At 50.8% G+C, this 23,625-nt stretch overlaps 4 protein-coding genes across 6 annotated transcripts in view; 3 read left to right on the top strand and 1 right to left on the bottom strand.

The window, feature by feature from the left end:
• Ance-3 (angiotensin-converting enzyme Ance-3) overlaps nucleotides 1-23,625 on the bottom strand; it is a 58,716-nt gene that overhangs the window by 26,564 nt on the left and 8,527 nt on the right. The window contains exons 1-10 of one of the 3 annotated variants that reach the window (XM_076520628.1): nucleotides 23,121-23,345; nucleotides 21,480-21,722; nucleotides 18,882-19,040; nucleotides 17,940-18,036; nucleotides 16,774-16,917; nucleotides 16,316-16,507; nucleotides 16,097-16,194; nucleotides 15,183-15,352; nucleotides 14,952-15,076; nucleotides 13,071-13,413 (exon numbers count right to left, since the gene is read on the bottom strand). In XM_076520628.1, coding sequence (XP_076376743.1) covers nucleotides 13,071-13,413; nucleotides 14,952-15,076; nucleotides 15,183-15,352; nucleotides 16,097-16,194; nucleotides 16,316-16,507; nucleotides 16,774-16,917; nucleotides 17,940-18,036; nucleotides 18,882-19,040; nucleotides 21,480-21,722; nucleotides 23,121-23,174 — 1,625 coding nt within the window. In that variant the 5' untranslated portion in view covers nucleotides 23,175-23,345. Of the gene's footprint in view, nucleotides 1-13,070; nucleotides 13,414-14,951; nucleotides 15,077-15,182; nucleotides 15,353-16,096; nucleotides 16,195-16,315; nucleotides 16,508-16,773; nucleotides 16,918-17,939; nucleotides 18,037-18,881; nucleotides 19,041-21,479; nucleotides 21,723-22,026; nucleotides 22,239-23,120; nucleotides 23,346-23,625 lie in introns of those variants that run through there. The other 2 variants (XM_076520627.1, XM_076520629.1) reach the window with 2 other exon arrangements.
• LOC143259223 (uncharacterized) lies at nucleotides 850-3,030 on the top strand. The gene is made up of 3 exons (XM_076520648.1): nucleotides 850-953; nucleotides 1,265-1,463; nucleotides 1,546-3,030. Exons 1-3 carry the CDS (start codon nucleotides 942-944, stop codon nucleotides 2,568-2,570), a joined length of 1,236 nt encoding a protein of 411 aa, XP_076376763.1. The 5' UTR covers nucleotides 850-941; the 3' UTR covers nucleotides 2,571-3,030.
• LOC143259219 (uncharacterized) lies at nucleotides 4,822-6,873 on the top strand. Its single transcript, XM_076520639.1, has 2 exons — nucleotides 4,822-5,153; nucleotides 5,304-6,873. The coding sequence occupies exons 1-2, from the start codon at nucleotides 5,142-5,144 to the stop codon at nucleotides 6,624-6,626; spliced, it is 1,335 nt and encodes a 444-aa protein (XP_076376754.1). The 5' UTR covers nucleotides 4,822-5,141; the 3' UTR covers nucleotides 6,627-6,873.
• On the top strand, nucleotides 10,097-12,076 carry LOC143259228 (uncharacterized). The gene is made up of 2 exons (XM_076520654.1): nucleotides 10,097-10,199; nucleotides 10,596-12,076. The coding sequence occupies exons 1-2, from the start codon at nucleotides 10,188-10,190 to the stop codon at nucleotides 11,748-11,750; spliced, it is 1,167 nt and encodes a 388-aa protein (XP_076376769.1). The 5' UTR covers nucleotides 10,097-10,187; the 3' UTR covers nucleotides 11,751-12,076.

The following is a 23,625-nucleotide window of genomic DNA, read 5'->3' as shown; positions in this document are numbered from 1 at the left end:
TTCTTAAGCGAGCTCGCATCGCAGCGCTCCGATCTTCCTCGAGACAATGTAGATTGCATTAACGGCCGACAAGTAGCGAACATTTAAAACGGATGATTGAAATCATAAATCTTTGATCAAGATCAAGCTAGCTTCGAATACTCTACGCTTACTTCGCTGCACTGCGATTCAAATGCAATTTTCGCCATGCTAATTAGACGTTTAAACAATATTGCAGCGGACAATCTTCGCTTGCAGTTGTTTGCGCACTTTCATTATTCTTTGCGCAGCACGGACAAAAAGCCACGCTAATAGTCGTGTAATTGTTGTTATGTTCAGAAAGTGAGGAGGCCGCAAAAAGATGGACGCGCATCGATTATTTCGTAGACCATCCTCGATTCCACGTACGTCCAATTGCAACAATAGGCTGCTTTTCCCTTTCGTCGAACCCTCCAGAAGATTATTACACATTTCAATAGACGATACAATCGATCGATTCAATCGGAGATCGCTCGATTAAATCGAAGACTCGCGAACACGCGTCTCGAGATCTTTCGCTTTCGTTTCGCGCGTGTTTCGCATCGGGATCCAGCACGCTGCCCTCGTTCTCGGCGCACTTCGTCTTCCAAGGTCGCGAACAGATGACCGCGGCCACTGAAACAGCGTGTCGCTCTCTTTATGGATCGACGATCCTCGATCGCGGGAGGCAGGGGCGCTATTTCACCGGCTACAGTGAATAGTTTCACTGTTTTACACGTACGAGATGCGAAAGCGATCTCGTCCCCCCATGCAGAAGAAGCCAGCATCGCGTGCAGCCTCTGGATTAGCGACGAGAAACTTCGCTATAAAAGCTAGACACACCTCGTCGCCGATTTACTCGCTTTCGGTTTCGATTGCGCGACGTTCGATCCCAATTGAACCGACTGGATCGACCTTGACCCGGATCAAATCGGCTCGACAAGATGAATTGCACGGTAGGTTCCCGCTGTCAGGGTCGTGATGGATCGAAGGAATCGTGCGACAGTGTACCGTTGTGCAGTGTTCTCGTTGAATATACATTGTTTGGGCAGATTGATAGTGATTTGGTAGGGGATGTGACCACTAGGACTGTCTATAGGGTGTTCACTTTAACCTCGACAGGATTTTTTTAGTGGCAATGACAACCTCGATCGTTCGAAGCTCATTCCAAATCGTTTCGGTAGCAATGGCAACCTCGGAGGCTCTTAAAAAATAGGGGTTGTTAGGCAAGATGTTAATGATTCTGTGGTAACGATCGTTGTTGCAGAGAAACATCGTGGTCGTTCTTGCAGTCGTCGTCGCGACTTCGTCGAGTTTCGCCGCGCAACAGAAGAAGAACCAACAGGTTGCCAAGCCGAGAACTCATAGGCCTCCTGGCAGAACGCATTGTGCTGCTTGGCAGAGGAAAACTAACGACACGGTGCAGAGAAATGCTAAGCGATCGATGAGACCTGTTGGAAAACGTGGTACGTAGTTCAGAGAAGTACGGGAACTTCGAGCTTCCAATTACCATTTAACACTGTACTTGTTAATCGAGTGACATTGTAGGCGACCAGTATGGCGATACCGTGGAGACCCACGTCGACGGTAGTCACCTGGAGGGCGATTCTTTCAAAGTAGGTCACCTGGAATCCTATACGAATCACGGGGCACCGTCGATCTCGGAGCACGAGATCGGCTTTTCCCTGGACATCCCCCAGGAGGGTCAGCTTTTAGGTCAGCACGTGCACGAAGACGTGCACAAGCTGGTGACGGTAGTGAAGAAGGTAGCAGTACCGTACCCGGTGATCAAGAACGTCCCGTACCCGGTCGTCAAGAACATTCCCTATCCCGTGAAAGTACCGGTCCCGCAGCCGTACCCGGTCGAGAAGAAGATCCCGTATCCGGTCAAAGTTTTCGTGAAGGTACCGTTCAAGATCCCGAAGCCTGTGCCGGTGATCAAGGAAGTGCCTTATCCGGTCCAGGTCCCGGTGGACCGTCCGGTCCCGATCAAGATCTACGTCCCAGATCCGTACCCGGTCGAAAAGAAGGTGCACTACGAGGTGAAGGTACCTGTACCCGAACCGTACCCCGTCGAGCGCAAGATCCCGGTGCCGGTGAAGGTGCCCGTTCACGTCTCGCAGCCGTACCCGGTCGAGAAAGTGGTTCACTACCCGCTAAAGATCGAGGTGGAACATCCGGTGCCTGTGCCGGTCCCGAAACCCTACCCGGTCCCGATCGCGAAACCCGTGCCCTACCCAGTCGACAAACCGGTCCCTGTACCCGTCAAGGTCGAGGTACCGAGACCAGTACCTGTACCCGTCGACAAGCCCGTGCCCGTTAAGGTGAAGGTCGCGGTGCCCGCGCCCTATCCAGTGGAGAAGGAGGTGCCCTACTCCGTGGAGAAACCGATACCGGTGCCGGTTCGGATACCCGTCGACAGACCGGTGCCGGTCCACGTGACCAAACCGATCGCGTACCCGGTCGAAAAACCGATACCGTTCCCCATAAAGGTAGCTGTTCCAATTCCCGACCACGAAGGAACCGCCGCGATCGAATCGTCGGCGTTCGAGTACCACGAATTCGCGCGATGATCGATGCGCGATCGTGACGGGAAAACACGTGATATCTTGGGATGATCGGATCGATGGCAGAAGAGCTGCTGCTGCTGCGGTCGTTACAGGAGATGTAAATAGCAACGCGGAACTGTTTTAAGAGTGTTTCATGTTCGACACTGCGCAACGATCGTCGATTATCCATGTAGTTTGTATATTTTGATAAAGAAGTTCTTGCACCCTGTGTCCTGGAGATGTCTGCGGGCCTTGTTAGACTGTCCTAGATCTGTATTTAACCGTAGAATGTAATTATTATTCCCAAAAGGAGCGACTAACGCCATCTGAATGGCGCCCACGCTGGTAACCGTCAGCGAAATGCGTCTCTCCGGAGAATTGCAGCGAACTGCACCCAGTATCGACTGCGAGGTTCCCGGGCTAGTGTGCGAGAACTCCGCGAGAGGTTGTACAACGTGGAAATAAATTTCACTTTTCGCAGAAACGGAGGGGAGCCCTTATTTTCCGCAATTTCATTCGTCGTTCCCTTCCGATCGATGCTCGACGATCGATCGAGAGAACCGTGAAAGCTCCTCGCTACATTGGACATCGATCGAAAGGAAAAATCGTCCGATAGTCTGGAAACCAGACGCTCCGGATATGTGCAAATTAGACCGACGAACACGGCGAAATTGGAGAGCGACATTTCAGTCACGTTTCTCCTCGAACCCGGTGTAATTGCATCGCGACAGATCGTTCCGTAATTGATTCTGGCAAAGACAGACGCATCGGGCGACGTGCCTTACAGCCTTGATCCTGACTTTCTACATAATCGGTTCCAGCTCTCGAGAACGCGATTTACCGAATCGATTTTAATTTCTAACGCGAGTTTAAATAAGCGAGCCATTATAATTTATATGGCGATACAGGTGCTTTCGGAACACGTACTTGAACGTACGCAAGCTCTGCGCATAGTGCAGATACCGTACGACGTCGCCCATGCGAGCATCGAAGTCGCCAGCGCCGTACGACGTCGCTTATGCGAGGATCGAAGTCTCCGAGCGCTGATTGACACCGCCTATGCGAGCATTCGAGTCTCCGAGCGCACTCGGATCTCTGGGCTCTCGCAGCTCAGTTTTTCAGGCTCTCTCCACTGCATTCGCTTGCTGTTGCTATCATTATTTTTCCTGGGATTTAGCCAATTATCGTGATAAAATTTCTTAACATCGATCCGACAAATTCTTGCAACTTTTAACGAATGCAATTACTATTCTCATTTCTGGTTGCACGACCTGAATATCGAAAATTCAGCTTCCTGTACTTATTAAAGGGCGTACCCGTATCGCGTTTGTTACTTAATAATCCAATACATTTATTCTGCTGCCGGTGGAACCTGGTTCTGGCGACTTTTTCCTCCACGAAACCGTGTCACTGTGCAAGTAGAAAACAGCGAACTGGATGTAACAGTTTCTGACCGGACTAGCGAACTCTAGGAAGAAAGTGGCAGCCATCGAAAAAGGCAGAACGGCTCTAGAGAACTTTTATACCGGTTTCGGTTTCACTGAACTTACACGAGAAACTGGATGGCTCGTGTGATCCACGAAGAATTGGATCGGCCGATCCTACGTGAGGCGATTTCATGGCCGTGCCGCGTTGTCGGCTGTTGGAAAAGATCTTCGCGGTAAAGAGGGGGGAGAGGGAGGACGGACATTTTGTTCGCGGTTCCACGAAAGAGCTTCGAGCTGCTCTGGAACAAACGTTTCCAACGAAAAACACGTCCTCGTCGCGGAGCCCGGTTTTACGAGCGCCTATGGAAAGTGGCCATTCGCTTTCATCTGTCAAACGTACACAGCGTCGCCATTTCCGCAGGCTTTTCATGAAATTAATGAACCAGAACCAAGTGGCTACCGATAGCTGCCTGGCGTCCACCGTTTTTCTGAGTTCATGAACACCTGAAGGCAGCGAGATCTCCTGAAATCGACCAGCTCTCTGCACTTGGGAAATTGTAATTGTCATTGTAAACGTGATAACTCGACGAGTTTAAATAGATTATTGAACAAATTACCGGACGGAATACACGCGCAAACCTAAGAGATCTTATTGGCGCATAAAAATCAATAGCACATAAAAGAGTAGGACAATAACTAATTCTTCGATTTTCCTCGTTCTCATTGATTTATCTTACGAGTCACGTTTACGAGACAATTACGACGATTAAGATCAACGAAATTAGAGACGAGAAGATTGTTTATAGAAAATATTGCAATCCGAAACAAAATTTGGCTACGTTAATGCGCCCTCGATTGCTCGACCAGAGCCGTAAGTTCCTCCAGCACGGTAGTTCGACGCAGAAGTTTCTTCGAGGCTGTTTTACGAGTCGAATAATGAATGGTCCGTGTTGTCGTTTCCGCGGTGGAGGGGTCTACGCCAGTTATCCATAAGAAACAATAAGCGTTTTGTTGACCGTGGATAATTGTCGCGAACTAGACGTTGCAAGCCTATAAAGATCCGAGCTGGTCGGACAGGCGAAAGTTGTCCACGGTATATAAACGATCCTGGTGCACTTATCCGTTTGGTTTCAGTGCATCTTGATCCATCGTCCGGCAACATCTCGCCATGGGGCGCTTGGTTGGTACCTTCAGCTTCCACCCGTCAACGGCCCTCGACTTAATTAATTTTCCAAATTCTGATAATCCTATTTCTTCTTCCTCTAGTCTTCGAATCAGATTAGAGTCCGCAGCTTGTTAATTAACGGCTTCTTCTCTATCCTTCCATCAGCAGCCAAGCGTCGTCGTCTTCCTCTGGCTCTCAATCGCCCCAATTTGCTCCGCGACGCGGAAAGAGGACCTAGAGAGGGCAGCGGAGCTGGCCGTTGAGAAGGCGGCGGAAAGGGTAGCGGAAAGGGCCGTGGAAAAGGCCCTGGAAAGTGGGAACATGACGACAGAGTCGAAAACGGTCCGCGACTCGTACTCTAGCACCCGGAAGTCACCCGAACGCGTCTCCAGGTACAACGAGAGATTCGGCGGTCGCCAATCCTCCTCCGAGGATGAGAACGATCGAGAAGACGACACGGACGATTGGCAGAGGTTCTCGAAACTTTACAGAGCGAAGCCGTTCGGTTGGAAGAGCAAGATAGACGAACATTGGAGGAGGTACCCTAGAAGCGACTGGGTGGCGGAGGCTCCATGGGACAAGCCCAAGGTGGTCACGATAGAGAAGAAAGTTCCTGTGCCTGTCACCGTCGAGAAGAAGGTCCCGTACCCCGTGTACAGGCACGTGCCATACGAAGTGAAGGTTCTTGTGCCCCAGCCCTACACCGTCGAGAAGAAGGTGCCCTATCCTGTCAAGGTGTACGTCAATGTCCCGGTGGAAGTACCGGAGCCCTACACGGTGGAGAAGCAGGTGCCTTACGAGGTCAAGGTCGACCGGCCTGTTCCGTACAAGGTGGAGGTTCCGGTGCCGCAGCCGTACACCGTCGAGAAGAAAATCCCGGTCGAGGTAAAAGTGCCGATACCCCAGCCGTACACGGTCGACAAGCACGTGCCCTATGAGGTGAAGGTCCCGGTGAAGGTGCCGGAGCCCTACGAAGTCGAAAAGAAGGTTCCTGTACCTGTCAAAGTCGTCGTGAACCGACCTTACCCGGTTCCCGTGCCGAAACCGTACCCCGTCGAAGTCGCCAAGCCTTATCCGGTTCCTGTAGACAAACCTTACCCGGTCAAAGTCAAGGTACCGGTAGAGACACCCTATCCCGTGCCCATAGAAAGACCCGTACCCGTCCCGGTCGAGGTTATCGAGCCGGAGCCTTACACGGTAGAAAGGCCCGTCGAGGTCGAAGTGAAGAGACCTTATCCTGTGCCGGTTAAGGTCCAGGTGGATCGACCTTACGAGGTTCTCATGCCCAAGCCTGTACCCATTCCCGTGGAGAAGCCTTTTCCCTACTGGGTTCACGTGCCGGTGTCCTTGGGCCAGGACTGGAACGGCCTCGGTACCCAAGGATTTTACGAGAGGAAGGACTCCGCTGCGAACAAGAAGCCTGGAGGCAGTCGGAATAAGAAGGCGACCAGCAGACCTCGTGCGAGACGCGTCGAGGAAGGGATCTAGATTCTTATTAGAGACAATTGTGGATCCCTGAACGATGGGAGTGTAGGATCTTGTAGAAAAAGAGGGGACATAGGGGACAACATAACCCGGGATCTCTTGCATCGTAGACGATCGCCTTCTTCGAACGTTCACGAAACTGCGCTCTGTCGTTCTTTGACTTTATAAATATGGAACATGAGAATGAATGGCTTAGTCCTTGTGTAGATAGTACGACCGAATAAAGAAATGACATACGATTTATAAAGTAGGATGTAATGTTTCATTTCGTGCAGCTACCGGTTAAATTATTATTAATTTCTTGCAACGTGCGCGATCAACGCAGCCAGACCGCTCATTAGAGAAGACAAATTTTACGTTTCGCAACGCGCGCGACTCGTTAAATATATCTGTTGACTCGGGGTGGTCATTAAGAGAACTCTATCGGAAGCGGTATAATTCTCTTCGTTCGTACACGCAATCATCCTATCGATCAATCGATCCTAAATCATAGCCGGCCGCTGCCGCCGTTTCCGCGTGACAAAAATAAATCCTGGGCGCGCACACATTCCCGGGTAACCTGTCCGACACGTCCTTATTAACTCACCGATCGGGTGATTAAGCGAGCGGCCGGCGCGTGCATTTCCCACGAGCCGACGCACAGAGCCGTACGCTCGTTTCGCGAACAACCGCTCGTTCGTTTCGCGAAGCGGCTTCGAATTAATAGCCTCACGGTCAAGAATTCTTCGCGCGTTCTGCGTACGCGACCGGAAAAAAAAATCGAGTCCAGCTCTGCTTTCCCTGATGCTTAGGATGAGCAGCCGGCGATCGATTATATCCGAGAGTCGAGAATCATTCGTTTCACCGTACGTTTCCCGTTCTTCCCGGCTGATTTAACGCGATCGCGAGATCGCGAGTAAGTGTTAACCGACGATGAATCGATCGGGTTTCTCGGATCTGCAGGCGACCGATTATTTATCGGTGGGGGAAACGACAAATCACGAGTTCCTGCCGCGGGGATCCTTTTCATCGGGGATCGAAATATCGCGAGCTCGCCGGAACGATCGCTGCTCTCACTGTGTTCGCTTTCTCACGTCCAATAACTTCGCAACGATGATAATCGTCCACGAAACAGATCCCTCGGATCGCTAAACGATCGCTTATCCCATTCCCCAGACGCAAGAGCATAAATTCCCCGTCTAACAATTAACTTTCCGAACGGTGTAACTCGTAAACGAGCTTCCCTTCGAATCGATATCGCGATGCATCGGACACGTTCTCCACTGTGCGGCGTGTAATGGACGCAGTCGCGGAATAATTAACATAATGACTAGATTACGCCGATCTGCATAATCCGACGTATTACGGCACCAGTCTGAATTCTCCGGCGTAATTACTCCGGCACAGGTGCTAACGATCGATCGGTTGGTCGAGCCAACAGTTATGGCCGAGCCGACCGTTCGAGTGCAACATTCCGGCCGCAAAAAGCGCGTGCAGCGACTCTGTGAGAAAAGCGGGTGAAAACGGGCCTTAATCCGTGCGAGCAATTAACGCTCATCGACGCGTTGCACGGTGGATCTGCGCGATCGATCTCGAGCGCGGCTTCATCCGACACGGCAGATCGTATATTCGAGCGCGTTCCCCCTACCAATCCTCTCCCCCTCTCGCTCCTCGGTTTTCGTTTTCTTCCACCTTCCCACCTGCGCTCTCTTCCTTCCTCTAGCTCTCTCCGTCGCGTAGGCCCGAAGGACTCTATCCCTCCTCGTCGGGCCAGGGGACTCTCGATCGCGGACGAGAGGACCCGGGACTGGGACTGCGCGTCGTGGTCGCGCGCACGAGTCCTTCCGGGGGGAGGGCCGGATACGGAGGGGGCCAGTAGTCCTGACGAGAAACTATGAAATATGGAAAGAGTCGAGCGAGAGAGCGATAAAGAGAGAGAGAGCAGTCCCGGGGCCCGCGTTTACAGCGCGTTCAGAATCACTGGCGTAGAATTCACCGATCTTTCGAAATCGTCCTGGCAATTGCAATTTTTCATGGTCGGCTACCGAAATGTTCTGTCTAATGAAGCATCTGCTGCACCTAATACTTCGACGATTAGAATCTGCCTTAGATACTGCTCAACTTTTTTTTGTCTTCCGAAGGTTTAACAACGAACGACGCTTCGTTGAATGCAACAGTACGAGGATAAAAATATAAAGTTTTTCGATTGCAGTAGCTTCTTAGAAGAGGAACGAAATTAATGTTTACTGTATGCCTGCACTTACTTGGATCCTCACATGAGTGGATTAGTATCGTGAATGGCGTAAATCACATATTTTCGAACATTTTGTCTCGTGTCTTACGTCTGCGTGTATTATGTCTCGTGTCTTGTCTTATCTTCTAGATATTATCTATACATGCCAGGATTATTAAAACGACAAGCGAGATTAATTATGAACTTATTGTAAGTCTAAATTAAATCTAAATTATCCCAATAATAAATTTGTCCAGTAAAGAATAACACACCTTGTTTCCCACAACAAGGAAAATGTGACTTATGGCTAGACTTGCGGATCTTCGAGCAAGATAAAAATTGCCATCGTCCCTCGTATCAGACGGAAACGAGATAAAAATGTATTTCGTCTTCTAACGATGTTAGTACTGTGAAAGTAATGCTGCGGTATTTTCAAATTCTTTTAGTGTCTTCACTCTGTTCTGTGTTTCCTTCATTTATCTTTCCTATGAATGCATAACATCCGCAGTCTACGGATGTCATTCGGATTCGAACCCATTGAAATGCCGACGACAAGAGAACAGAATTTTGTTCGGACTTAAACGAACCGAATAATATTCATGCAGAACAGATTATTACGAGAAATCACGAGTTGTACTCGTCAAGGTACGGCAATGAGTTAAGCAACTTACGAGATCCTTGCATAAGAAGTTTCCCGAGAATTTAATCTTCCGTGGATTACGATACAACCCCCCACCGCTCACCCCCCGTGGACTTTTCCGAACGATTATCCGTACATCGATCTTTAATCCAATTTGCAGTGCTTTTACATAACCGAACCGGCAATGTTACAACACCGCGCAACAACAAAATCGCGCCAGCCCCGAACGGGAACAACGATGCTCTCGAATTGCGAGCGATGTAACTATCGTTGCCGGTGCAGGCGTGTATCGATTTCTGATCCCAATTTGGAGCTATTAGGCGATCGATGAAACAACGCCTCGGTTCGTATCGAGCTCTCCGCGCTTCGACGCGCGAACACTCGCGCGCGGCTTCCGCCAGCGAGCGTTCCTTTCACCCTGGAAGAGGATTCGGGCGTCGTCTACGCCAGTGGGTCCGGTTATGGAACCAACATCGCCGGGGCCCACGGCGAGCACTGGATTCAGAAAAATGCAACAGCGTCGCGAGCGCGTGTTGATCGAGCGGCCAGACGCGGTGCAGCACCGCGCGTGTTTCACTTTTCCGCGAACGTACCGCACAGGGGGGCTGGCTCGCTCGGACGGGGGAACGCGGACTATAAAGTCGGTGGCGTCTTGGGGGGAAGTATCCAGTAAAGTCTGGACTTCGACCAGATATCGGAGTGCCTCAGAGACATGAAAATTTTGGTGAGTACCGAGACCGAGCGCCGGATTTCGAGACGATTTCTTTCGACGACCTCTCCGCAAATTCGTTTCCGATTAGCCTCGAACACCGAGTCGTTAGCGAACGAATGACACGGTTAAACGCGTTCACAGTCAAAGTCGCGATCGTTAAAAATCCCGCGGCTTCGCAGCGATCGCATCTTCCATGCTTTCCCATGTCACGAGTCCTGGTGGCATTTCGTGTACTCGGCTGATTAGCGGACCAGGACACGGTCGGAGGCTAGTGACACCCGTTTAGAACCGACGTGTTAAATAAGCGAAAGCTTGGCAAACGATCGAGCATCAATGAAGAGACAAGAATGAGTCGGTGCGAGCCAGAGATTCCTGGATAGACGACGCGACTAATCCGATTGATTCCAGATTCCCCTGTTGTTCCTGGGCCTGCTGGCCGCGGGCCATTGCGAGAAGGAGGCCAAGAAGGCGGCGGACTCGAAGGACGAGTCGACAGTCGAGAAGAAACAGGAGAAACGTGGTCTCAGCGGCCTGGAAGGCAGCTACGACGGTGGCGATTATGGCGGAGGCGAGGAATACGGTGGCGGTGGCGGCGGTATCGAACTGAGCGGCGGGTACGATGGCGGGTACGGTGGCGGTTACGGGGGCGGTTACGGGGGCGGAGATGGTGGCGGTGGCGGAGGAGACGAGGGTCACCACAAGGTCAAAGTAGTCACGATCGAAAAGAGCGTGAAGGTACCGTACCCGGTGGAGAAGAAGGTTCACTATCCGGTGGAGAAAGAGGTGCCCTATCCGGTGAAGGTCGCCGTTCCCCAGCCGTACCCGGTCGAGAAGAAGATACCCGTTCCCGTGAAGGTGCTCGTCAAAGTACCCGTGCACATACCGCAGCCGTACCCGGTCGAGAAGAAAATCCCGTACCCGGTGCAGATCCCGGTCGAGCGACCGGTACCCTACAAGGTTTACGTGCCGCAGCCGTACCCGGTCGAGAAGAAGATCCCGTACCCGGTGAAGGTGCCGGTACCGCAGCCGTACCCGATCGAGAAGCCCGTTCCCTACGCGGTGAAAGTCTTGGAGCACGTTCCGCAGCCGTTCCCGGTGGAGAAGCCGGTGCCGTACCCGGTGAACGTACCCATCGAGCGACCGTACCCGGTCCACGTCCCGAAACCGTACCCGGTTCCGGTCGAGAAGCACGTCCCGGTGCCCGTAGAGAAACCCGTGCCCTACCCGGTGAAGGTCCACGTGGAGAGGCCGATCGGAGTACCCGTGGAGAAGCCGGTGCCCTACGAAGTCAAGGTGCCGGTACCCGCCCCGTACCCGGTCGAGAAGCATATACCCGTCCCGGTTGAGAAACCGGTGCCCTACGCGGTCAAAGTGCCGGTAGAGAGACCCGTGGCCGTCTCGGTCGCGAAACCGGTACCCGTACCTGTCGCCAAGCCCGTGCCCTACCCGGTCAAGGTACCCGTACCCGTCCACGTTCACAGCGAACACGGCGGCGGAGGCGGCGGTGGCGGTTACGACGGAGGCGACTACGGCGGATCCAGTTACGGGAAACACTCGTATTAGGCATCCGCGACCCTGCCTAAAGGGTACCCGACGGGTACTCCTAGAACGATGCTGACGCAGCAGGAGGACGTATTTATTCGCATGATCGTACGCGAATCGCAGCACTGGGGACTGGGTGAGACGAACGATCAGCCGCCGATTCTCTTCCGCGATGGCGGTCCTTCGGTCGGCGAATTAGATGCTAGTTTACCGTTTTGATACCTTTTGATACCTGAGTACCTAAGAACACTGTATACACGTATTGTACAAAGATCCGGTGCCGGGCGAGCACCCCTGTACCATTGTGTCTTTCGCTTCTTTCTAATAAAACCAAAGAGCAAAATCCACCACTGTTTCTTCTTTCCACCGACTGAACGGATCCGAAGGGCACGTGGGCCCCGTTCCACAGATCCCCGGAGCCCGAGATCGTTCGACGGGACGCTTCCGCGTTTAGCTTCGTACCTTTCCTGCCGGAGGTTCTCCGCGGGATCGGATCAAGGCCGTGATTCTGCAGTCTCGCCGTCTGGTTTCGTAACGATCGTTCGCCAAATTGCCCGTTAAACGCGGAACCGGCCGATAACATCTTCGATCCGCGCTTTCCGCGATGCGCGTAACGGCGACGAGTACACCCGTGACCGGGCCGCTTCCCGGGAAAATTCGAAAGTACCGCGCCGATTCTCGCGAATCCGTAAACGCGGAAGCGCCGCGCCGCCGTAATTAGCGCAACAAAAACCTGGACGCCAATTAGCCCGCGCCGCAGGGGAGAGGGAAACTTTCATCCGTTTCGTACACGTAACGCATCCGACCCGATGCTATCGCCGAAAAATTCGACGTACTCGTCGACGTCGGGAGAAAGCCTCTTTCCCTCGCTAAGCCAATGGCAAACAGCGACAGGGGGCCGCGAGCCTGCTTGCGTCACGGATCTGCGCGAAATTCGAGAGCAGAATTTTCGTCACGAATCGCCGAATCGCCTTTTATGACGGCATCGCTTCCATTCCATCCGTCCGTGATCGGCGCATAGAATTTCAGGATCTCGGTGAAATCGCGATCTATACCGCAGGATCGATAGCTCCATTGAGCCTACAAATTGCCCACATTCCCGACGGTGTTGGAGATCCTCGAAGCCGCCTGGCCGTGTCACAGTTTTCACAAATACCACGCTGGACGATTCGGTATGCGATCGACGGTCCACAAAGTCGGATACTTCGCGTGAAACAACTCTAACTCCTAGACCACGTGTCCGCAAAGTATCGGAATTCCTTCGAGTACTCGAAGAGAACGCCGATTCGTGCGGCGTCTTAATCAAGACCAGCATGAAAATAGTTGGGCGAACCTACTCACCGGATGTAGGGGATGTTCGCTGGGACGTGGTACTTGGATCCGGGATCGAAATCGTCCTCGGATCTGAGCACCGGAGGCTTGATGCCAGCGTATTGCTCCATCAGTCGATGCCAGTGGCAGTTGTAGTCCTCCCTGTTGACGTAACCGCGGAAGACGTCCCACCTCCACCTGTCCATCGCAATGCTGAACGGCAGCATCACCAATTTGTCCATCGCCAGGGTGAACAGATAGTTGATGTCGGCCGTAGACTCGTCGATGTACTTGTTCCCTAGGCCCAGGGTCTGCATATGTTTAGGAGTGCCGACGCTGAGAGCGATCGCCTCGCCGACGGCCTCGTGAAAGCCTGAAGCATGACGATCCTGGATTAGAACAATGGAATCGGGTCCATGGTCTCGGTTACTTTTGCTAAAAACCGATGGAAGCGTCGTTACATAAACCGAGGCGAAATCCGATCGATTATATCACGGATGCCGGCAGTAAAAAGCAATGGAGCGTGGTCGGATCGCTTGACAGCCGCGAGAAGGACGCGAGATCGCTTTGTCCTGTTTGCTAGCCTAGTATCTGTCGGTCGTAGCCTATCGAGCGGGGAAAGTAATCGCCGATTAAACGGACGAAATTCGATCGGGCTCACGGAAGCAGCGGGTAAGAGCTATCTCTCTTTCACGCCCGATGGGTGAAGCAAGTGTTATGCGAATGGAGCGGTTGCCGGGGACTCGGTGCTCGTATAATTTCAATCAGCGCGTTTCGAAACGGCGTCGTAAGAAACGCGAACTGTGTCGTAATTATAACCGAGCCTAAAGACCAAAGGTAAGCGATCCCCGGGCAAAAACAATCTGCTGATTAGGCGAGACATCTCGGCATCTAACGAGATTCTCTATCTCCATCTCTGGCAGCTCATTCGCGCAAATGTTTGCTCGCATTAAAAATAATAGCTGCGAACGGGCAAAGTGCTGACTGTTTAATCGCAGAATCGTATCTGCGGCGTCTGCGATCGTTTTCGCGGTCCCAGACGTGGAAAATGCACCGTTTACAGCATTCCATAAAACACGTCAAGGCAAGGTCGGATGCACCGTCGGAGATATGTTCCCCAGGTGCAACTGCGCCGAGGCGAACGACCGGCCGATCCGGCGGAACGGTGAAAGCGCGATTATACCATAATAAAAATATTTTAACGATCTCCCGTACGGTCTGTCGAGAGTACTCGCACATCCACCTCGTACTCGCGCGAATCCACCTGGAGCGTGTCGCTCTCCCTCTCGCTTTCAAGCTATTACCCGTAAAAGTCTTGGCAAGGACCGCCTACCGGAAGTCGGACGGGACCGGTTACGCAACCGGCGAGCGTCGTCCTGTCGTTTCATTCGCGTGCCGACTGCGTTTCGTCTTTACGCCGCGATTAGTCCATGTGTCTTCCTTTCGATAAACTCTTGCCTCTCGATTTACGAAATTAATTTTTTAAACAAACCGGCGAGTCTTGTTCGCGCAGACTTTCTGCAATTTCTACGAAGCTGAAATCTTAATCTGTTTACTTATCGTTTGCTCGTTAATTTAAGTGCTTTCAACACGTCTGAACCAGAAAAAAACGTGGTTTTCCACGATGCAACGTTATATTTCCGTTCGAAAACTAATAAACACCGTTGCGAATAAAGTGAAAAGCTGGCCGCGATCGGCAAGAAACGTGATCTGATTCCATTACGTATCCGCTATATCCCATAAACAATCGAAATGGCTTCTCCCCGTGTTTCCCGCTCCAACGTCCCGTGAAAATTGATTCCTTATCTTCCGATCGTAGTTTCACCGGCGGTATTCAACCTGATCACGACGCCGGCAGGAAGAGTTAATTAAATCCGTAGCAGGAAGTCAGTCGGCTTTGAATAATCGCACCTGGGTTAGCACCGTCCCTGAATTCCCGGGCATGTCCGCTGTATCGCAAGAAATACTGAATGTGGGCCATCTCGTGGTGCACCGTGATCAAATCCTTCATGGTGACCTTGGTACACATCTTGATCCTGCGCGAGAAACAGAGCCAATTAAGACGGCCGTCGTCGGGTGGAAGGAGACGCGGCCAATTATCTCTCGCCTCGCGGTCTCGCCTCTAGATCGCGCGGCGTATACCTGTAATCTATGCGGTTGCAGAAGTCCCAGGCGGAAGCTTGGCAGATCATGGGCCGGTCGCCGGGGTCCGCGATTATGCTTCCGGCCCAGAACTCCGGCGGCAGCACGCTCAGGTTCAAGGACAGGTAGAACTCCTCCGCTATCCTGAACATCTCGATCGGCGTGTATCCCTGTCGTTATTTTTATCAACGTTAACATTCATAAATAACTATAAACGATAGATCACGTTATCGATGTTAAAAATTCACGGTCACGCGACAACGAATCAATTTTTAGTAGGTTTGACGAACAGAAACATATTTGCATAACGTAAAATATCGCAAATATAGGAAATAAGTATATAATGAATATATAATAATAATAATAAATATAATAAATAAATAATAATAAATATATACAATAAATAGATACAATAAATAAATCCGTGTGACCGCGAATTGTTAACACCGATAACATCCGTCCGCCATTGAAAGTCAATTAAGTCCATGTTTCTTTAAAATGGTTGATTATTTCTCCGTGAATCGAAACGGCGACGATGAATCCATGAATACCGAAGCAGTTTGATCAAGAGAAAGGTAGCAGAAAAAATTGCGAACACCGACGAGTTAATTAGGGGAACGCTCGCATTTCAGCCGGCTGATATATCCCAGGGGTTCAAAGTTCCGTCGCCGGTTAATAAATTCCGCTCGCAATGAACAATAAAGTGAAACAAGCGAGCGCGGCGTCTCAGTGTTTCTCTCGGATCCTCCCCACAGGCCCTCGGCCATAGCTTTCGAATAACAACATTGTGGCGCGCGTTACTTTCGATTCCACTTCGGAACAATGACTAACTAAGCGGCGTGCTGCATTCATTAGCCGTTAGCCTGTCGAAGCCCGGTTCTCATGATAACGATTATATAATTTCTCCCTGTTACCTGCGCCTGCATTTCCTGCGTCACGTCCAGGTAAACCTTTCCCGGGTACGGCAGCGTCACGTCGATTATGTTGGTCCACGACTGGCCCCAGATGTTCCCTGCGAGAACCGAAGAACGTTTCCTCGTCAAATGTTTGCTACGAGTATGCCGTGGAAAGATTCGATCTCGCGGATGATCGGTGTAGTAGACGAAAGTTTAGGTATCGTTGTCGATTGTTACCGAGTATGTGAGCCGGAAGCGGAGCATGAGCGCCGATCTTTTCGGGCCCGTACAGGTCCCTCAGCTTCCTCCTGATGTATGAATGCAGTTCCTCGTACAATGGCCTTATCATCTCCCATACTTGCTCCACATCCTCCTGGAAGTTCGGGCTCTCGTAGGGGAACATCCAATATTCGGCCGCGTCCGTGAAATCTGCGAGGAAAATCATTCTTAGCATCTTCTCGTTAACTAATTTAGAATCGAAGAGATCATCGAATCGACGAACTGCGTGATAAAATAGAATAAAGCTAGTTTAACTACAGTTTAAACCCCAGAACTTGGGTCTAATGGATGCTTTTAGGATCGGAGAGACCACAACCTAAAGTCACATTCAATACTACAGCAATTCTACAGCAATTTTATAGCAATTTGTCTCGTATAAAATTCTGATTCACGTCATGGACCTTAAGTGAACCTACTGTTCAACCTCGCAGCCTCATTGTTCAAGGTAACGAGCTGCTGGTAAAGGTCCTTGATCCTCATCCCGCTGCGCCTCCTCCACTCGGTCCAAACGTATTGCAGTTCGTCCCAGTTCCTGCTCCGCGCCATGATCTGCGTGATATCTGCAGAAAGAGAGACATTTTCCTCTGTACGAACGAGAACGTTGTCTCAATCTCCCTCGACCGCAGACGTCGACCACGTCCGACAGAACGTCGAACGAGACGTATTTTCGCTGGGAGCGAGCACGTTCGAGCACCAGCTTTCACGTTGATCGCGCGATCAATTTGTCTGAGACGGTTTCTTGCGACACGTGTGATCTAAGCACCGCTGGGAGCGAGTTACCGCAGCGATTACAGGCTGAATCGACTGTTTCTCGATTCAATAGCGGCGCTACGGCCGCGGAAGGTAACACCGCGTCCACTTTTTTTCGCATTCGCACGTGGTTCGTTAGGCTCCGCAGTAATGAAACCGCGTTACGTCGGCCAATCCGGCGATACGGAACCGAATGAATTGTCGCGAGCCAATCGGGGAAAATCGTTTTCCTTTGGATTGCCTGGGTCGCGAGAAGAATACCTAATCGAGGATTACACGGCCGATCGCTAAAAATAGCTAATTAATAGACTTCTTGCGGCCCGTTCGCTGCAAGCGCTATTGCACTTCGATCCATGAACTAATCTGCTTGCGAACGCCGAGGGATTTTTATCTCGTCGATAGATCTGTCGCAATTGTCACAGAACATTGCAAGAGTTCTTCCGACTGCTTTTTATCTCGCTCGAGCAACGTTTCCACGGGACAATGGCTGGTAAAAAAGAAAATCAACTGCAAGAAATTCCTTGAAAACCGCCGGGGATCGGTCGGCAGGCAAATATTCGTAGAATTAGCGTGGAAATCACGGCGCAACGCTGAAGAGATCCCGTAGCTTGATAAGGAAAGGGGATCCGGCGTGTTACCTCCGTCGATGCATTTTCATGAACGCGTTTCGAGGCGGAATGCCGGCCGGATCGCGCATCGCGATCGGATTAGAGAGAGGCGCTTTCTTGCGCCGGTAACAATTGCAACGCCGGTAATTTCGCCGGAGCCGTGAAAATCGGATGGTCACGAGTTCGGCTCGGCGATCCGGAAGGAGGAGTGTCGATCGTTTTACCTGGGTAAAGCCGCAGTCCGCACCTGAAAGGGTCGTTGTACGCGCAAATACTAGCCTGATTGTAGACCGCCAGCATGTCGTTGATCACACGATTGTACTGGAACAGAGAATATCGGATGGTTTACGATCGTTTCCGTAACAGGGCAAAAAAAAGGATTCGCGAGCACTTGTTTCCTGCACGCACACGCCGATCTTTTCTTCGTTGCCGCCGCGCCGCGCCGCTTCCGCGAGCGTTCGCCCGAGGTAATCCGTTCGCGAAACGATACGCCGCAGTTTTTGCCGCGCGGCGCTTTTTTGCAACGCGAAGGTCCGCTGATACCGATAGCCGGGGAAAACGGAAGCTCGGAGTCTCTCCGCAACCGGTAATAATAATTACTTATCTCGCGTTTCCCTGCGCGAGCAACGGAGACTTCGACGCGTGGAAAGCGGCGCGTATCGATATTTTCTCTCGGCTGTGATCGATCGTCGAAATAAATTCGATCTCGTTTCCGCGGAAGCTGTTATCGAGGATCTGCGAGATGCAGAAATACTATAAACATCTGATTATGGCTCTACGAGCGTTCGTAATTGAATTCTGCGCTAGTGCAAGATCTCCGAATGTCGTGCATTCTACAGAGTGTCCCGAAAGTTACTCAAAATAGAGAAATCAGAGGCTCCTGAGATCATTTCACGTGACTTTTCCCTTAACGAAAATGCGATCCGCGGCTTTGTTTACGAGTTATTAACGGAAAACGCTGACCAATGAGAGGCGAGATCAGCTGGCGCGAAATGGCCGAGCCAATGAACTGAACCGGGCCTAGTCCCTCCCATTGGTCACTGTTTTTCGGTAATAACTCTCCTGCTAAGGAAAAAGTTACTTCGAATCACCACGGGAACACCTCGTTTCCCGACTTTGCATAACTTTTGGGACACCATGTGCATAGAATTAGTTCGCCTTATTACCCTGTCCAACTGGTCAGGCGGAAGCGCCGCAGGCCCCACGACCGACAAGTATCTCAATCGTCGTCTGGTCAGCGGCTCCCGAATGTTGTTCAAGTCGATCTTCGAGATCAGGAACCAGGCCTGGTTCTGGAAGTCCGCGTAAATCCTCTGCGCCTCCAACTGGGAATATGCAAACGAACGAACGCTGTGGTGTAATGATGCTAATTTATTGATGAAAATACTCTGCCGTTAATATATAGGTCGGAAACAAGTTCTTCCGGAGCAAAGCAATCGGCCTAGAAGTCGCCGGCGCGGAACAGGTTGCAAATCGTCGAACGACGGGTTTACCGTTGCAGATAAAACGCCGTTATCTGCGTTCCTCCTCGAGATAGAGAAGCGGCCCAGGGAAAGGAAGTGCTTTGGAAAGTGCAAGGAACAACGCGGCAACATAGTAACATAGAAACACTTTCCACCTCGCTGAAATATTTCCTCGAGAAATACACATATATGTGTACACGCGTACATATCTGTTATCGGGATCGAATCGTACCGGAACTCTCGGACGCGCGGTATCGGGATATAGACGTCGGAACGATTCAGCGACAGGAAATGCAAATTGCTAATCACAGCTTTCTGTTGACAACACCTTTTTCGCGGAATGCTCGATCGAACGTGATTCATGCGGGTCTGCAATTTCATTCGCGGCTCTGTCATTCGAGAATAATTCGATGCAGGTTCTCACATTGGCATTCTGTTTCCGCAGATTGTAAATCGTAAGAACGCTGCAAAAGTCTTGAGACTTCAAGGCATCGTCGTTACAGGGACAAATGAACTGTAATGTCCGCGACACGGAGATGCGTTACATATTTCCACGGCAACGCGGTGGATCGAGAGCTGAGATGAAATATCGATTAATTGTGACTGATACGATCGGCCTTAACCCTTTGCTCTACAATCACGTCTGAGAGACGCGGTCAGGTAATCGGGCCAGAAATGATTTATCACATCTAAGAGATGAGGTAAAAAAATCGGGCAAGAAATGATTATCACGTCTGAGAGACGTAGCAACCTTTTAAAAAAGCACTCTAGTTATGGTCCAGTAGACTGGTCGCTTTATCATCGAAAAAACATTCAAGTCGTTCAGTCCAATCCTAAAAAAGTTATCGTGTTTTAAAAAGTGTCCGGATATTAGTAGTAACGTCGCTGTATTTACATTCCGTAAAAAGTGCACGATTGGCAGAACTTCAGACGCTTCGCGCAACCGTGAAAGGGCTCGACGCGTGTGACCGATCTTATCGTCGTTTATGGCACGCGTTCTTGAAACTGAAATCGCAGGGCAAAGGATTAAAAGGGACCCGTGGAATGTACTTGCGACGAAGCGTGGCCAGATAGACGTAACATTAAGTAACGCCGTGGAATCCAATGAGGGTGGGGTGTCGCCTCGTGGAACGCGAAAAAGGCAGAAACTCGGCGGAACGATTGTCATTAGCATCACGCGACCCGCGCCGCGGATTTCGCGTTGAAGGCTGAAAATTTCCGTTCTCGTCAAGACGGCTGGATGCGCGGTTACGAAATCGTTCGGGACGTCGTCACAATGGCACCGGCTTGGGAACATTTCCCGCGGAGGTGTTCGGCCTCTCGCGGACAATAATAAAGGCCGTGCCGGGACGGAGAAATCCACCTCGCACGCGAAATCGCGATTCCTGGAGGATAGATCCGCGACGTTCGACGGTCCCACGGGCCTGTTCGCAGAGGAGGTCGAGGTCTCGCCATCGAGAAGCGTCGAACAACGTTAACAACGATAAAACGATAGGTTCGATGGAGCCGTTTATTGCGGACTGACCAATTTCTGTGCCCCTAGTCTATTCTCGGACATAATTATATTTATTTTTATCTATTATTATATTTATTTATTATATATATTTATTATGTATATTATATTTATTTATATCTATTATTTATATTTATATTTATCGAATCGGGGGGGCATATGATAATCACCGTTAAAAATTGATACATCGTGTATCAAAATAATATTTGCATCGTCAAACCCGTTTATATTTAAAAAGAAAATACTATTAAAAGTGCAACTGTACGAGTCACACGGCTCGATTTCATATACATTAGATGCAATAATAAATAAGTAAAATAGAAACACCGTATAGGTCAGACGAAACTATTTTAGAATTAGACTCAAAATGGCTTCGAGTGCAAAGGGTTGAATTTTTTTATTCGAAAATAAACGATATAAAAGAATGATAAATTTTAATATATCTCATTCGATAAGTATTCAGTTAAATATTCCCAGAAACAAACTAAAGGCACAGCTGTGTTGGTCGGTAACCGGCTCCTCTGCCCCATTCGTTTACCCACTTTTGCGACGAGTTTCAAGAGTGGGTGAAAGGGCAAGTGTTCCTACAACGAAAATTAGAGCAAGTTAATCTGTAACCGTTGTTCCAAGCACCGGGTGAACGTTCGGAGAAAACTGTAGCGATAAGAAGTTCGTGGGCCTATTTTCCGAACGAGATGCGGGCATTTCGGCCACCGATTTCGACAGGAACCGCCATCGGCTCGTCCGCTAACGGAATCACGATTAGGAAAGACACATTTCATACTAACCGCTTGCAGCTGCGTGTACTCGTTCACGTCCGTCTCGTATTGCCACTGTGCAGCGACGTTCGCGCTGCATCTTTCGGTCCCGAGGAAGTCCAGCCTCGCTAAAACATCCTCGATTTCGTTCTCGGTCGGTGAATACGGTTGTCTGCCATTGTTGTTTCGAGGCTCCTGTCCCAGAGGGGGTAGGTCCAGTTGACCGGAAGTTAGGGAGAATAGAGCGAAGAGGAGCAGCCAGCTCGGCATTGTCTGAAAGAAACAATTTCGATCTCTGAATCCAGAATTTCACAGCTTTGGCCGATCTGACGGCGACGATCTCCCGGACAAATAAAAAGTTGGCAATGCTCGAGGCCATTTGTTAACCCTTTGGGTACGTTCGACGAATCCGAATCGACGTAGGAACCGAAATAATATTTAACGTGTGCCTCGCATGTCACTGAATTTACGAATTCTTGCAATAGAATCTACGGTTTTCACGGGTTACGTGCTACACGATAGACGAAAGAATTAAATGCGATCCATAGGCGGGTCTTTTCTGAAATTAAATGTGTACCCAAGCGGTTAATCGATATTTTAAAGCAGCTTCTTCTAAACTAGTTGGTCTCGCTGCGGCACCACTGTCCATGGATTAACAAACAGATATAGACGATTGCGAGGAAGACAGTGAACTAGAACATGGTCGATCGGTGTTGCAGAAAATGCTCGTAGTTTTGGTAGAGCAGGCAGCAAGGTTGGCCAGATAATGGCGAGAGGAACGACGGTAAGAAATCGCGGGCCACTTAGCGTAATGAGAACACCGGTCAATTTAACCGAGGCAATTACGCCAACAACGAGAGGAGCAATATTGTTTTCATAAATCATGCCACGGCTCCGCGAGCAATGCGTTTACGTGCAATTCATTTGTTGACTTCACGGTCACGTGTTACGTCTTCGCCGTTACGTATTTCCTCGCCGCATGAGAGGCTATTCATGCGCGGCAGTAGGTCATCCGCGATCGCCGCGAGATCCTACGACCTTGAACGTTCGATACGCGGCCCCTGCTCGCGATACACGTGAAACCGAGGCGTGAGAACACGCCGGTTCGCGAGCGGTCCCGCGAGCGTCACGCCCCTGTCGCAACCCTCCTCGAGGCTAATTCAAGGTTTCAAAGTCACCCGACAATCCGGCGGAATTTGTAATCCGTGCAGGATGGCTGCGCGAGATTATCGTTGCACTGGGAAACCCGAGCGATCTGCTCGATCGTCGATTCTTTGAGATCGATCCTTCCGGATTCGTGAAGAAAGGCGTTACTTCCTTTCGCCTGATTCTTCGACGTTGCAGCTCCCCGAAGGTGCCAGAACGATCAAGAACGATCAAGAACGTCATTTCGAAATCAGGACAACCCTCCTTCGCGAGAAGCTCGCAGACTTTTGTCTGCTCGTCTTCGACAGCAGCCCGTCGAACTTCAACTTCTCCTCCGAAAATTCACACTCGAAGGGGAACCAGTTCACAAATTCACCAGTCCGCTGATCGGTCCCTTCAACTTCCCTCCGCGTCTCGGCACTTTCACCATCGAGGAGGATCCTCGAGGACACCAGCCCTCTGCCATCGATCGTCAAGCCAGCCCGAGTCACGCCGAAAGATGATCGTTCAAAGAAGACGACTTACGAGTCCTTTAAACCCCTGCTCGGCCACGAAGATCCGTCCGACAGGCTCTCGCATCGCAGTCTGGATGCTGCTGGTCCCTCGATCCTGAATCGATCAGCAGGTGTCGGCGGTGCACGACGGGACGCGGCGACGAGTGACGAGCTACCGTATCGTTCTGGAGTCGCTAAAAGCCTCGTGTCTGACGGCAAGTGTACATTTATCCGTACGAAGCAGTTCGAACGCGACCACGAGGAGGTCATCCGTAGCGAGAGGTGGGGGGCCACCTGCACACCTCGGTGTCGTCGCCGTCGCGACGTCGCTTCGACGACGACCCGCCGCGTGGGAGGACCCTAGGGGGGAGGGAAACTATGGGAAAATGACGACGGAACGGCCCGGTCCCGACGCCGGCATCGGATTTTAGGAGACGGCCGATCGCGACGAGCTGCGAAGCTGCCTTTGGGGGTTGGAGAACGGGAGACCTTGGATTTTGGGACTGTGATTGGTTACTGGAAAAAGCGTTTTCTCG

The sequence above is a fragment of the Megalopta genalis genome, chromosome 3, assembly GCF_051020955.1.
Source record: "Megalopta genalis isolate 19385.01 chromosome 3, iyMegGena1_principal, whole genome shotgun sequence".
NCBI lineage: Eukaryota > Metazoa > Arthropoda > Insecta > Hymenoptera > Halictidae > Megalopta > Megalopta genalis.
The sequence above is the reverse complement of the archived record's forward strand: the minus strand, read 5'-3'. Positions and strand labels throughout refer to the sequence as shown.